The sequence below is a fragment of the Chiloscyllium plagiosum genome, unplaced genomic scaffold (genome assembly GCF_037043375.1).
Source record: "Chiloscyllium plagiosum isolate Xiang-an unplaced genomic scaffold, Cpla_swu_hap1 HiC_scaffold_6, whole genome shotgun sequence".
Lineage (NCBI taxonomy): Eukaryota > Metazoa > Chordata > Chondrichthyes > Orectolobiformes > Hemiscylliidae > Chiloscyllium > Chiloscyllium plagiosum.
The window spans coordinates 130,873,214-130,888,139 of NW_028270144.1; the positions used below are offsets into that span (position 1 = coordinate 130,873,214).

At 46.0% G+C, this 14,926-nt stretch overlaps 1 protein-coding gene across 3 annotated transcripts in view; it reads left to right on the forward strand.

Annotated features, from left to right (window-relative positions):
• Positions 1–14,926, forward strand: part of stim1b (stromal interaction molecule 1b) — a 152,378-nt gene that overhangs the window by 84,013 nt on the left and 53,439 nt on the right. For all 3 annotated transcript variants that reach the window (XM_087988490.1, XM_087988491.1, XM_087988492.1), the window contains exons 4-5: positions 4,023–4,134; positions 9,537–9,652. In XM_087988490.1, the coding sequence (XP_087844616.1) occupies positions 4,023–4,134; positions 9,537–9,652 (228 nt within the window). The remainder of the gene's footprint in view (positions 1–4,022; positions 4,135–9,536; positions 9,653–14,926) is intronic.

Consider the following 14,926-nt stretch of genomic DNA (forward strand, 5'->3'; position numbering starts at 1 on the left):
TCCCTGGAGTCAGTGACATAGAGAATCCCCACATTATCACACTGCACTCCCAGGAGTCAGTGACATATAGAATCCCCACATTATCACACTGCACTCCTTGGGGTCAGTGACATATAGAATCCCACATTATCGTACTGCACTCCCTGGAGTCAGTGACATTTGGAATTCCCACATTATCACACTGCACTCCCTGGAGTCAGTGACATATAGAATCCCCACATTATCACACCGCACTCCTTGGGATCAGTAACATATAGAATACCCACATTATCACACTGCACTCCCTGGAGTCAGTGACATATAGAATTCCCACATTATCACACCGCACTCCTTGGGATCAGTAACATATAGAATACCCACATTATCACACTGCACTCCCTGGTGTCAGTGACATATAGAATTCCCACATTATCACACCGCACTCCTTCGGACCAGTAACATATAGAATACCCACATTATCACACTGCACTCTTTGGAGTCAGTGACATAGAGAATCCCCACATTATCGCACTGCACTCCCCGGAGTCAATGACATATAGAATTCCCACATTATCACACTTCAGTCCCTGGAGTCAGTGACATATAGAATCCCCACATTATCACACTGCACTCCCTGGAGTCAGTGACATATAGAATCCCCACATTATCACACCGCACTCCTTGGGGTCAGTAACATATAGAATCCCCACATTATCACACCGCACTCCCTGGAGTCAGTGACATATAGAATCCCTACATTATTACACTGCACTCCCTGGAGTCAGTGACATATAGAATCCCCACATTATCACACCGCACTCCTTGGGGTCAGTGACATATAGAATCCCCACATCATCACACTGCACTCCTTGGGGTCAGTGACATATAGAATCCCACATTATCACACTGCACTCCTTGGGGTCAGTGACATATAGAATCCCCACATTATCACACTGCACTCCTTGGGGTCAGTGACATATAGAATCCCCACATTATCACACTGCACTCCTTGGGGTCAGTGACATATAGAATCCCACATTATCACACTGCACTCCTTGGGGTCAGTGACATATAGAATCCCACATTATCACACTGCACTCCTTGGGGTCAGTGACATATAGAATCCCCACATTATCACACTGCACTCCTTGGGGTCAGTGACATATAGAATCCCCACATTATCACACTGCACTCCTTGGGGTCAGTGACCTATAGAATCCCCACATTATCACACTGCACTCCCTGGAGTCAATGACATATAGAATCCCCACATTATCACACTGCACTCCTTGGGGTCAGTGACATATAGAATCCCACATTATCGCACTGCACTCCCTGGAGTCAGTGACATTTGGAATTCCCACATTATCACACTGCACTCCCTGGAGTCAATGACATATAGAATCCCCACATTATCACACTGCACTCCTTGGGGTCAGTGACATATAGAATCCCACATTATCGCACTGCACTCCCTGGAGTCAGTGACATTTGGAATTCCCACATTATCACACTGCACTCCCTGGAGTCAGTGACATATAGAATCCACACATTATCACACTGCACTCCTTGGGGTCAGTGACATATAGAATCCACACATTATCACACTGCACTCCTTGGGGTCAGTGACCTATAGAATCCCCACATTATCACACTGCACTCCCCGGAGTCAGTTACATATAGAATCCCCACATTATCACACTGCACTCCCTGGGGTCAGTGACATATAGAATTCCCACATTATCACACTGCACTCCTTGGGGTCAGTAACATATAAAATCCCCACATTATCACACTGCACTCCCTGGAGTCAGTGACATATAGAATCCCCACATTATCACACTGCACTCCCTGGGGTCAGTGACATATAGAATTCCCACATTATTACACTGCACTCCTTGGGGTCAGTGACCTATAGAATCCCCAATTTATCACACTGCACTCCCTGGAGTCAGTGACATATAGAATCCCCACATTATCACACTGCACTCCCTGGAGTTACTTACATATCGAATTCCCACATTATCACACTGCACTCCTTGGGGTCAGTGACCTATAGAATCCCCACATTATCACACCGCACTCCCCGGAGTCAATGACATATAGAATTCCCACATTATCACACTTCAGTCCCTGGAGTCAGTGACATATAGAATCCCTACATTATCACACTGCACTCCCTGGAGTCAGTGACATATAGAATCCCCACATTATCACACTGCACTCCCTGGAGTCAGTGACATATAGAATCCCCACATTATCACACTGCACTCCCTGGAGTCAGTGACATAGAGAATCCCCACATTATCACACTGCACTCCCTGGAGTCAGTGACATATAGAATTCCCACATTATCACACTTCATTCCCTGGAGTCAGTGAAATATAGAATCCCTACATTATCACACTGCACTCCCTGGAGTCAGTGACATATAGAATCCCCACATTATCACACTGCACTCCCTGGGGTCAGTGACATATAGAATCCCCACATTATCACACTGCACTCCCTGGAGTCAGTGACATATAGAATCCCCACATTATCACACTGCACTCTTTGGAGTCAGTGACATAGAGAATCCCCACATTATCACATTGCGCTCCCTGGGGTCAGTGACATATAGAATTCCCACATTATCACACTGCACTCCTTGGGGTCAGTAACATATAAAATCCCCACATTATCACACTGCACTCCCTGGGGTCAGTGACATATAGAATTCCCACATTATCACACTGCACTCCTTGGGGTCAGTGACCTATAGAATCCCCACATTATCACACTGCACTCCCTGGAGTCAGTGACATATAGAATCCCCACATTATCACACTGCACTCCCTGGAGTTACTTACATATAGAATCCCCACATTATCACACTGCACTCCCTGGAGTTACTTACATATCGAATCCCCACATTATCACACTGCACTCCCTGGGGTCAGTGACATATAGAATCCCCACATTATCACACCGCACTCCTTGGGGTCAGTGACGTATAGAATCCCCACATTATCACACTGCACTCCCTGGAGTCAGTGACATAGAGAAGCCCCACATTATCACACCGCACTCCTTGGGGTCAGTGATGTATAGAATCCCCACATTATCACACTGCACTCCCTGGGGTCAGTGACATATAGAATCCTCACATTATCACACTGCACTCCCTGGGGTCAGTGACATATAGAATCCTCACATTATCACACTGCACTCCTTGGGGTCAGTGACATATAGAATCCTCACATTATCACACTGCACTCCCTGGAGTCAGTGACATAGAGAAGCCCCACATTATCACACCTTACTCCCTGGGGTCAGTGACATATAGAATCCTCACATTATCACACTGCACTCCCCGGAGTCAGTGACATAGAGAATCCCCACATTATCACACTGCACTCCTTGGGGTCAGTTCCACACAGAATCCCCACATTAATCCCCAACCCTCATTGTCCACAGTGGGTTTGGTGTCACGTGTGGGCCAGATCATAGAACATAGAACATAGAAGAATACAGCGCAGTACAGGCCCTTTGGCCCTCGATGTTGCGCCGATCCAAGCCCACCTAACCTATACTAACCCACTATCCTCCATATACCTATCCAATGCCCGCTTAAATGCCCATAAAGAGGGAGAGTCCACCACTGCTACTGGCAGGGCATTCCATGAACTTACGACTCGCTGAGTGAAGAACCTACCCCTAACTTCAGTCCTATATCTACCCCCTTAATTTAAAGCTATGCCCCCTTGTAATACCCGACTCCATACGCGGGAAAAGGTTCACACTGTCAACCCTATCTAACCCCCTGATCATCTTGTACACTGTGGTAAGATCAGGTAAGGATGGCAGTATCCTTTCCTAAAGGACCCAGGTGGGGTTTTGTACCACTCATCAATGGTCTGCGTACAGCCTTGTAGCTCAGATGGTGCTGGCAGTTAGGTCCGGTGTATGATTGCTGTGTTTCCTGCTGAATGGCCTGTACAGCTCCTCTGTGAGTAACCCCTCTCAGGAGCTCATTGTATCTTCCTGTTTTCTTTGTGCAGTATTTAACTGGACAGGCGAGGAGGTGATCGAGTGGCTCATCAACTATGTCGAGTTACCGCAGTACGAAGAGCACTTCAGAAAGCTGCACATAAATGGACACGATATGCCGAGGTTTGTATATCACAGCCCCATACCGTATTGTTGAGGCACACCGACTGCAGGTCAAATAGACCCTATCCTGCACCCACCACACAGTCAGACAGCATGGAAGCAGATCCTTTCATCCAACTTGTCCATATCGACCAATTTTCCAAACTGAACTAGTCCTGTTTACCTGCGTTTGGTCCGTATCCCTCTAAACGTTTCCTACCCATGTACCCATCGAAATGTCTCCTAAATGTTGTAGCTATACCTGGCTGTACCACTTTCTCTGGCAGTACATTCCAAATACGCACTACCTTCCATGTGGAAACATTGCCCCTCAGGTCCCTTTTAAATCTTTCCCCTCTCACCTTAAACCATGCCCTCTAGTTTTGAGCTCCCGTACCCTGCGGGCAAGACCTTTGCTGTTTGCCTTATCAATGTCAGATACATATTGCCCACCTACAATGGCTCAATGCCAGTCTCTGTCAGACCTAGCCTGTTCCTGATTTTTTGTCCACATAGTTTTGAACCAGCTGATTATGGGGCCATCTGGGATAATGGGATTGGAACAGATGGTTGCGTTGAAGATCATTGGCCAGCACAGAGTCGATGAGCTGAATGATGTCCTCATGCAGAACATCTCTCAATTCTAATACCAAATACTGAAGTGCTAAAGCAGAAACCATGATTGTCATTGTCTGATAAATCCTACATCTGTGGTTTACTCCATACTCCATGGAAGTCAATGGTTAGCTCAGTTGGCTGGGTGGCTGGTTTGCCATGCAGGCTGATACCAACAGCATGGGTTCAATTCCTGCACCATCTGAGGTTACCCTGAACGATTCTCCATCTCAGGCTTTCCCCTTGCCCTGCGGTCTGATAACCCTCAGGTTAAACCACCACCTGTCATCTCTCTCTGTTGAGAAAGTGGCCCTCTGGTAATATGCTTCATACTCCAAGTAACTGTCCATGGTCTTGGGATTGGATGGATTTGTTCCATCAGGAGCTGTGCTGTTAGCTGCCTAGCTATGGAATTGCCTTTCTCAACGTTCCCTCCTCTCTCTGCTCTGCACTTTGTTATATCTGCCTTCCTGTCCAAGCTTCAGTGATCTGATCAGCATCACATTCTGTACCCAAGTGCCTAATTTTGTTTTATGTTGCTCCTTGGGATGCATGGCGCTCCCTCAGTACTGACCCTCCGACAGTGCGGCGCTCCCTCAGCACTGCACTGACCCTCCGACAGTGCGCCGCTCCCTCAGCACTGACCCTCTGACAGTGCGGCGCTCCCTCAGCACTGACCCTCCGACAGGGCGGCGCTCCCTCAGCACTGACCCTCTGACAGTGCGGCGCTCCCTCAGCACTGACCCTCCGACAGTGCGGTGCTCCCTCAGCACTGACCCTCCGACAGTGCGGCGCTCCCTCATCACTGACCCTCCGACAGTACGGCGCTCCCTCGGCACTGACCCTCCGACAGTGTGGCGCTCCCTCAGCACTGACCCTCCGACAGTGCGGCGCTCCCTCAGCACTGACCCTCCGACAGTACGGCGCTCCCTCGGCACTGACCCTCCGACAGTGTGGCGCTCCCTCAGCACTGACCCTCCCGACAGTGCGGCGCCCTCAGTACACTGGTAGATAAGATTGCCTATTATTTTCCAGTAGGCCTTATTTGTTAGCTACTTCTAGCTGTAGGCAGAGTGTCTCTGATGGTTTTATTTCTGTCCTTTGCCTGTTTTGGAATATGATGATTGGAGAAACCAACAGCTGGATCTGGATGACAGAGTAGATTTGGGAGTTTGGTTTGGAGTTTACTCTGAATGTATCAGTCCTGTTCTTTTACATCGGATCATCTGAATTCTTAAAGTGGCTCCACTTCTGTCCTCTCACAGGACAGCCTAAATCTTAGACTTCCTACATTCCAGTCATGCTGACCGCTTTGCAAGGCCTGGTTGTGTATTCGCTGTTGGCACGGACAAAGTATTTGTGTGTTACTGTCACCGACCATGTGTCGTTTATTTCAGACCTGTCTTGCTGTCAGACGTGCCCATCGTTGTGCAGTTGTTGCACTGTCTTGCTTAACTCAAGTACATGTTGAATGTAAAGAACAGCCTCGAAGAGTTGAAACAAATACTGCGAGTAATCTGACTGTCAAAGGAGAGGAGGGGAAGTTAGCTGGGGGAAACCAGCTGGGCTCTTCCCTTTTCCCACCCGAATCACTCAGGATCTGGAATGTGTAATTAGTGCCATAGAGCAATGGCATCTCGAAACTGTAAATCATAAACTGCTGTGGCCCGAGGTAAAGGCAGTGTGATTGTCTGCACAGCACTACACTGCAAGCAGCAGTGAGAGTTCAGTACACAACACTCGCAGTTCATTGACAATCAGACTTGGAAAGTGTGTGAGCTCCTGGTCAGAGAGTCTCAGTCAGTAAACAGACAGTGTGATTGGGCTCTGGTCTGTCAGAATTGCTCAGGGATATTGTGTAGTCTACATGTGCCATGTTGTCTATACTCAGTATGTGAGAATGATATCTGCTCGCTGAGAACAGCATGAAACCCCTTCTCTCTCTCATGTCTGCAATCAACAAAACTAACTCTTTGCTTCTTACTTTGTGTGTATTTTTGCCTCTAAGGAGAATTTTTACTGAAAGTGGGCTGTGTCAATGTGAGCTATTACTTTCATTTGAACAGTGAGGCGTTGGGCTGATGGTGGAGGATGAGGATCACTCTGTGGTTTGCTGTCCATCTTAGAGAAGAGCAGCTGAGGGGGCATCCTTGCTCTTCTGGGTTTTATTTCCTTATTTCAGAGTTTGATCCAAGGACACAGCCACATTTCTTGTGTTTCTCTTAAATGTACCTTTACCATCGATGAAACAACGATCGATGAATCATCGATGAAACAACGATCGATGAATCATCGATGAAACAACGATTCTGGGTTTTTTTTTGCCATGACGTACAGGTAGTCGTATTTTATATGTTTATTGACAATTTGATTAATGTAAGATTTGCTGAGCTCTGTGCAGTAATTTGTCTTTCAATACAAGTAGGTGTTACATGTCTACTCAGATATTGCTTAAAGCAGCTTCAGAGCTGGGATTCTGAAGCATGCTTGCAACTAGCCTCTGGTTTTCAGTAGTTCCAACTGTACAATTATCACTGTAATTAATCACCATCATTTTCTTGCTCAATCTCAGCCTATTCATTATCCAATTTGCTCGCTCCACCTTCCAAAGCTTTTATTTCTGATTTGACTTTTTTGATGGAGGAGCCTGGTTCGTCTCAGTCCTCATGAAAAGGTTGTGAAAGGCTTCAAAAGAATTTTGTGTTTTAGTGTTTCCCTCTGAGCTCTGAAGTTAACATGCCTGAGGTACAGTCTGTGTAGATGCTGTACAATGGGAATTTTTTTGTAGAGCATTGGTCTGTACAGTGATTGGTTACATTGATCTCCCATGTCTTGGATCTGCCTTTAATGCCAGTTCTGATTGATAGCGACAGCCCCTGTGTCTGCCTCTTTAGGTATCTCTGTTTAATTCACAAGTCTGGGCCAAAATCACAGAACTGGCGAAACCTTGGCAAATGACTGAGTGGAAATATAAATTTGGTAAAAGTGATTCTGAAACTTAGATTGCCCTACCTCCTCATTGATATCTCTTAGAAAGAGAATAACCAAGGTGATCCTCAGGTCTTAGGGCCAACCATGTTCAGCTGCTTCATCAATGACCTTCCCTCCATCATAAAGTCTGAAGTGGGGAAGTTTGCTGATTGCACAATGTTCAGCATCATTCACAGCTCCGCAGATACTGAAGCAGTGTGTGTTCACATGCAGCAACTTCTGTACAATATCCAGGTTTTTCCTGAACCAGTGGCAAGTTACACTTGTGACACACAAATGCCAGGCAATGCCCATCTCCAGTAACAGGGTAAAAACAATGACTGCAGATGCTGGAAACCAGATTTTGGATTAGTGGTGCTGGAAGAGCATAGCAGTTCAGGCAGCATTAGACCTGAACTGCTGTGCCCATCCATCCCCAGTAACAGACAGGGCACCCATCACCCATTACCATCACTGAATCCCCCACTGTAAACATCCTGGGAGTTACTATTACCCTGAAATTGAACTGGACTCACCACATAATCATAGTGGCTACAAGAGTAGGTCAAAGGTCAGGAATTCTAAGGCACATTACGCCCCTTCTGACTACACAAAATCTGCCCACCATCGCCAAGGCACAAGTCAGGAGTGTGATGGAATACTCCCCACTTGCCCTGGATGGGTGTAGCTCCAACAAACACTCAAGAGGCTCAGCACATTCGAGGACAAAGCAGCTGGTGTTACTGGCACAATGTCTACCACTTTCAACATTCACCCCTTCCACCACCAATGCTCCGTAGCAGAAGTGTGTTCTGTCTAGAAAATGTACTGCAGCAAATCATGAAGGCTCCTTTGACACTACTGTCCAAGCCCACAATCCGCACCATCACTGGAGCAGATAGATGGGAACATCACCCCACTGTGCATGTTCCCCTCCAACCATAAGGCATCCTCACCTGGAACTATGTTGCTCTTTCTTGATTATAGCTGAGTTAAAATCTTGGAACTTCCTAACACCATTGTGGACACACCTACACCAAATGGATTTCAGGAGTTAATGAAGGCAGCTGCACAACCACCACCTCAGTTAACCAAGGGAATAGTCAATATTTCACTGACATCCACAGTTCCCAGCCTGTATGAGACTCCTATCTCAAATAAACAGGGTTTATCCTCTGGAATAGACATTGAATTGCATCCGAATTGGTATCAATAGGTGAAGAAGGTGACCCACTACCATCAGCTGTCAGAGCAAGGCCCATATCCCACACATAAAGTATACAAAACTACTTTGTGATATACAAAAGAAGCAAAGGTGATGTGAGAAATGTTTTCACACAGCGAGCAGTTAGTTTCTGGATGCACCATCGAAAATGTGGTGGAGGTAGATTCAATTGAGGTATTCAAGAGGGGCATTGGATGGTTATTTGGATTGAAAAGGTGTGCAGTGATATGGAGAAAAGGCAGGAAGTTGGCACTGGGCAATAGAACTGGTGCAGACATGATGGGCTGAATGGTCTCCTTCTGCACTGTAACAATTCTGTGATTAGTGCAGAAAGCTGCAGCAGCCTTGCCCTGGTTCTGGTTCCATCCTCCCCCCCGATTCTTAACCTCCTTAATGGTTCAGTCATGGGTAATAAATACAGTCTTGCCAATGATGATTGGACTGTGAGAATGAATGTATGTTTTAACATTTCTTAGTTTTGTTAGTGGTGATGTTACAATATTGAGTGAAAACTGTTTTTATGTTAGAGATAAAATCTTATTGTGTTTCAGTTGGAATTAGCATTCCCAGCTGGCCTCCTTGACTCTGGTTTGAATTGTCCTTGTGTTGGTAGGTTGGCTGTGAATAACCTCACCCTGGCATGCTCCTTGCTCAAAGTGAACGATCGCAGTCATCGCCAGAAGTTACAGCTGAAGGCTTTGGACACTGTGCTGTTTGGACCACCCCTGTGTAAGTTATTGTGTGATCTCTTTTGTTTCCTTCCCTGTTGCTATGTGCCAGTTAAACCTCTCACACATGATTGCTACTCAAGGGCCAGGACACTGCCTGGTCTTGGGCTTCAGCTCGATCTTACTGCCTGCTGTCCAAATGTCTTTGATTCCCAGGACGCCAGAATCATAGCCAAATCCATGAGTCTTCGAGTGAGGATATTTCTTGTCATTTCAGTCTTAAATGGATAAGTCCTTATCTTAAGAGTGTGCCTTCAGAATCTTGGATGTTTTTGTGAGATATTAATCTCTGAAAAGTATGAGCCCGCTAAACTGAGCCTTCCCTCACAGGAGGGCCCTGTCATTCCAGAGACCAGTCTAGTGCCACCTCCTACACTAGTATATCCTTCCTTAAAAATGGAGACCAAAACTGCACACAGTAAGACCACCATACACAGGAGCAGAAATAGGCCATTCAGCTCATCGAGTCTGCCCCACTGTTCATTGAGATTCAGGCTCATCTGGTAATCCTCAACTGCTTTTCCCTTTTCCTATTGCTGTTGATTCTCTTACTGATTAAAAATCTTCTATCTCATCCTTGAATATACTTAATGGCCCAGCCTGTCCTGCCCGTTTCACTAAAGCGGAGATTCGCTACCCTTTGAGTGAAGAAATTCCTCCTATCTCTGTCTTAAATTTTCGATCCCGTACTCTGAGATTATGTCCTCTGGTCCTGCACACTCCCACAAGAGGAAACAGCCTTTTTGCATCTACTTTGCCAAGTCTCTTCAGGATCTTATACATTTCAGTAAGGTCACCTCCCATCCTTCTATGTTCCAATGCGTACAGGCTCAACCTGTTCAACCTTTCCTCATGAGACTGTCACGCCATACCCAATATCAACCTGGTGGACCTTCGCTGGACTGCTTCCAGTACCAGTATATCTTTCCTTAGATAAGGGAACCAAAACTGTTCACAGTATTCCAGCAGTGGGCTGACTAGTGCCTTAAATAGTTTTAGCAAAACCTTCCTGCTTTTATAGGCAAAAGTGAGGACTGCAGATGCTGGAAATCAGAGTCTAGATTAGAGTAGTGCTGGAAAAGCACAGCAGGTCCGGCAGCACCCGAGGAGCAGGAAAATCGATGTTTTGGGCAGGAGCCCTTCATCAAGAACCTCCCTCAGATGCTGCCTAACCTGCTGTGCTTTTCTAGCACCACTCTAATCTAGACTGTAATCTCCAGCATCTGCAGTCCTCACTTTTGCCTAGTGCCTTGTATAGTTTTAGCAAGATTCCTGAAGAAGGGCTTATGCCCGAAACGTCGATTCTCCTGTTCCCTGGATGCTGCCTGACCTGCTGCGCTTTTCCAGCAACACATTTTCAGCTCTAGTTTTAGCAAGACCTTCCTGCTTTTATACTCCATTCCCTTGAAATAAAGGCCATTGCCTTCCTGATACCCATTGAACTTACATAGAAACTAGGAGCAGGAGTAGGCCATTCTGCCCTTTGAGCCTGCTTCCCCCATTCATTATGATCATGGCTGATCATCCAGCTCAATAGCCGGTTCCTGTTTCTCCTCCACATCTTTTCATCCCTTTAGCCACAAGGGCTATAATCCAACTCCTTCATGAAATCATACAATGCTTTGGCCTTGACTGCTTCCTCTGGTATTGAATTCTATAGGCTCACCATTCTCTGGGTGAAGACATTTTTCCCCATTTCAGTCCTCAATGGTTTATCATGTAGCTTTCAACTGTGATGCCTGGTTCTGGACTCCACAGTCATTCGGAACATGGTTCTTGCATAGGATCATAGAACCATCCCCACAGTCCGAAGCAGGTCGTTCAACCCAACATAGACCTTCCAAAGAGCATCCCACTCACAACCACCCTCCCCTATCCTACCTGTGTAACCCTGCATTTCCAATGGCTAATCCATCTAATCTCCACGACCATGGACACTATGGGTAGTTTAGCATTGCCAGTAGTCCGGTTAGAATTGTATGGGTTTCTATGAGAACCCCCTCATCTTGTGAATTCTAGAGAATATAATCCTCACGGACTCAAACCCTGTTTGTATGTTAATGCTGCCATTCCAGGAATCAGTCTGGTAAACCTGTTGCTGGACTTCTCAGATAAGGAATCCATTACTGCAGACAGTACTGTAACTGTGGTCTCAAGAAGGCGCTCCACAGTTACAGTAAGACATCTCTGCTCCTGTACTCAAATCCTCTTGTTATGAAGGCCAGCACATAAGGGTGACCTTTTAGAGGTTTACAAAATCATGAGGGGCATGGTTAAGATAAATAGACAAAGTCGTTTCCCTGGGGGTAAGGGAGTCCAGAACTAGAGGGCATAGGTTTAGGGTGAGAGAAGGACCTGAGGGGCAACTTTTTCACACAGAGGGTGGTACGTGTATGGAATGAGCTGCCAGAGGAAGTGATGGAGGCTGTTACAATATTTAAGAGGCATTTGGATGGGTATCTGAATAGGAAGGGTTTGGAGGGATATGGGCCGGGTGCTGGCAGGTGGGACTAGATTGGGTTGGGATATCTGATTGGCATGGACCGGTTGGACCGAAGAGTCTGTTTCCATGCTGTACGTCTCTATGACTCTGACTCTATACTATTTGCCTTTTTCACTGCTGGCTGCACCTGCGTGCTTTCCTTCAGGAACTGGTGTACAAGAACACCCAGGTCTCATTGCACAATCCCCTCTCTGTTTATGGCCATTCAGTTTAATACTCTCCCTCCTGTATTTGCGCCCAAAGTGGATAACCACTTTGCCACATTTATCCACATTTTGCAGCAATTGACATACATTTTCCCCACTCACTGAACTTATCCAAATCACACTGAAGCATCTCTACGTGCTCCTCATAACTCGCCCTGCCATGCAGCTTTGGCGATATAAACACAGTGGCTACAGGAGTAGGTCAGAGGATGGGATTCTAAGGCACATTACTCCCTTTCTGACTCTCCAAAATCTGTCCACCATCTAAATCATTAACATATGTTGTGAATAGCTGGGGTCCTAGCAGTGGCCCTATCATCACTGGGAGAAAGTGAGGACTGCAGATGCTGGAGATCAGAGCTGAAAATGTGTTGCTGGAAAAACGCAGCAGGTCAGGCAGCATCCAAGGAGCCTATCTTCACTGTCTGCTCTTTGTTTTCTGTCTGCCAACAATTTTCTCTCCACCTCAACCCCATGCCCCTTAATTTTTCACATTAATCCCTGACATGTCAAGAGCCGTCTGCAAGTCCAAATAAACTAAATCCGCTGGTGCACCCATGTCAGCTCTACTGAAAATTTGCAAAATCCCAGTAGATTTGCCAAGCGTGATTTCCATTTATTAAATATTTACTAGCTTGTTAAAATTTATGTGTGATGACTCTAAAATCATTCTGTGCTGTAGTTTTCCGTGGTCTTTCTCCATTATGTGGTTTCACCAAAGAGCTGTACAGTTATAGCCAAACATCATCTTTTAGATTAGATTCCCTACAGTGTGGAAATAGGCCCTTCGGCCCAGCAAGTCCACACAACCCTCCAAAGATTAACCCACCCAGACCCATTCCCCTACATTCAACCCTGACTAATGCACCTATCACTATGGGCAATTTCCCATGGCTAATTCACCTGACCTGCACATCTTTGGACTGTGGGAGGAAACTGGAGCACCCGGAGGAAACCCACGCAGACACGGGGAGAATGTGCAAACTCCACACAGACAGTCGCCTGAGGCGGGAATCGAACCTGGGTCCCTGGCGCTGTGAGGCAGCAGTGCTAACCACTGAGCCAATGTCCCAGTCTATACTTTAATCCCATTGTAATGAAAGCCAGCTTGCTACTTGCCTTCCCAATTGCTTTCTGTTAATACTAATTGTTTGTATTCTGTGTGTGAGCACATCCACATCTTGAAAACATATTCACTTTTCTATTCTTACAACCCAAGTGAATAACCTCTCACATTCTGAGCTTAGAACAAAGAACAATGCAGCACAAGAACAGCCCCTTCGGCCCTCCAAGCCTGTGCTGCCACATTTTGCCCTTCCATAGTTTGCCAGCGGAGGTGGTAGGGTCAGGAACAATAGCATCATTTAAGATGTATCTAGACAGATACACGAATGGGCAGGGAGCAGAGGGTTACAGATCTTAGAAAATTGGTGACAGATTTAGATTGCGGATCTGCATTAGTGCGGGTTGGTGGGCCAAAGGCCTTGTACCTGTGCTGCAATTTTCTTTGTTCTTTGTTCATACTAAAACTGCCTTCACTTACAGGATCCATATCCCTCTATTCCCTTCCTATTCATGTATTTGTCCATTGAATGCTGCTGTTGTGTCTGCTTCCAGCACCTCCTCTGGCAACATGTTCCAGGCACTCACCACCTTTATGTGGAAAACTTACTTCGCACATCTCTTAAACTCCGCCCCCATTCCCTCCCCTCACCTTGAACTTGTATCCCCTAGTAACTGACCCCTCCACCCTGGCAAAAGTCTCATATTTTCCACTCTATCCATGTCATTTACAATCTTATAAACTTCTATCATCAACCTCCTGTGTTTCAGTGAAAACAAACCCAGTCTATCCAACCTTTCTTCATAACTAAAATCCCCCATACCAGGCAACATCCTGGTAAACCTTTTCTGTACCCTCTCCAAAGCATCCACAACCTTCTGGTAGTATGCTGACCAGAACTGCACACAATATTCCAAGTGTGACCTAACTAAAGTTCTGTAACGCTGCAGCATAACTTGTCATCCTTACACTCAATGCCCCTTCCAATGAGGGCAAGCGTGCCTTTGGCCTTTCTAACTACTATCTGTCACCTTGTTGCCTTCTCAGTTAACTTGTCTTTATCACTTTAAAGTCTCTGATTTCTCCATAACTCTTATATTCAAACTGAAATTTGTAATGTCAGCAAACTGAGATGTATTATTGTTGGTCTCTTTGTGAAATCATTAATATTAATTGTACATAGTTGTGGCACCGGGACTGACCTCTGCCACACTCATGTGAAGCATCTCAGCTTGGTTACTGTGTGGAAGGTGCCATATAAATGAAAGTGGTTATTGTAGGAAGGGGAGATGCTACTGAAGGAGTTGCACAGTCTGAAATCCCAGGAGAGTAGTAAATAGTGGAGGTGATGTAGTGGGTCTTGATTTCAACATGGTGAGGATACAGGGAGGCATTAGAGCAAATTGTACAGATTATTGATAGTTTAGGATTGAATGGTAATCATTCTGGAATGGTGAACACAGTAAGGTTAGAGAGCGAGAGAAGAGAGGGTTGGGCCGCTGC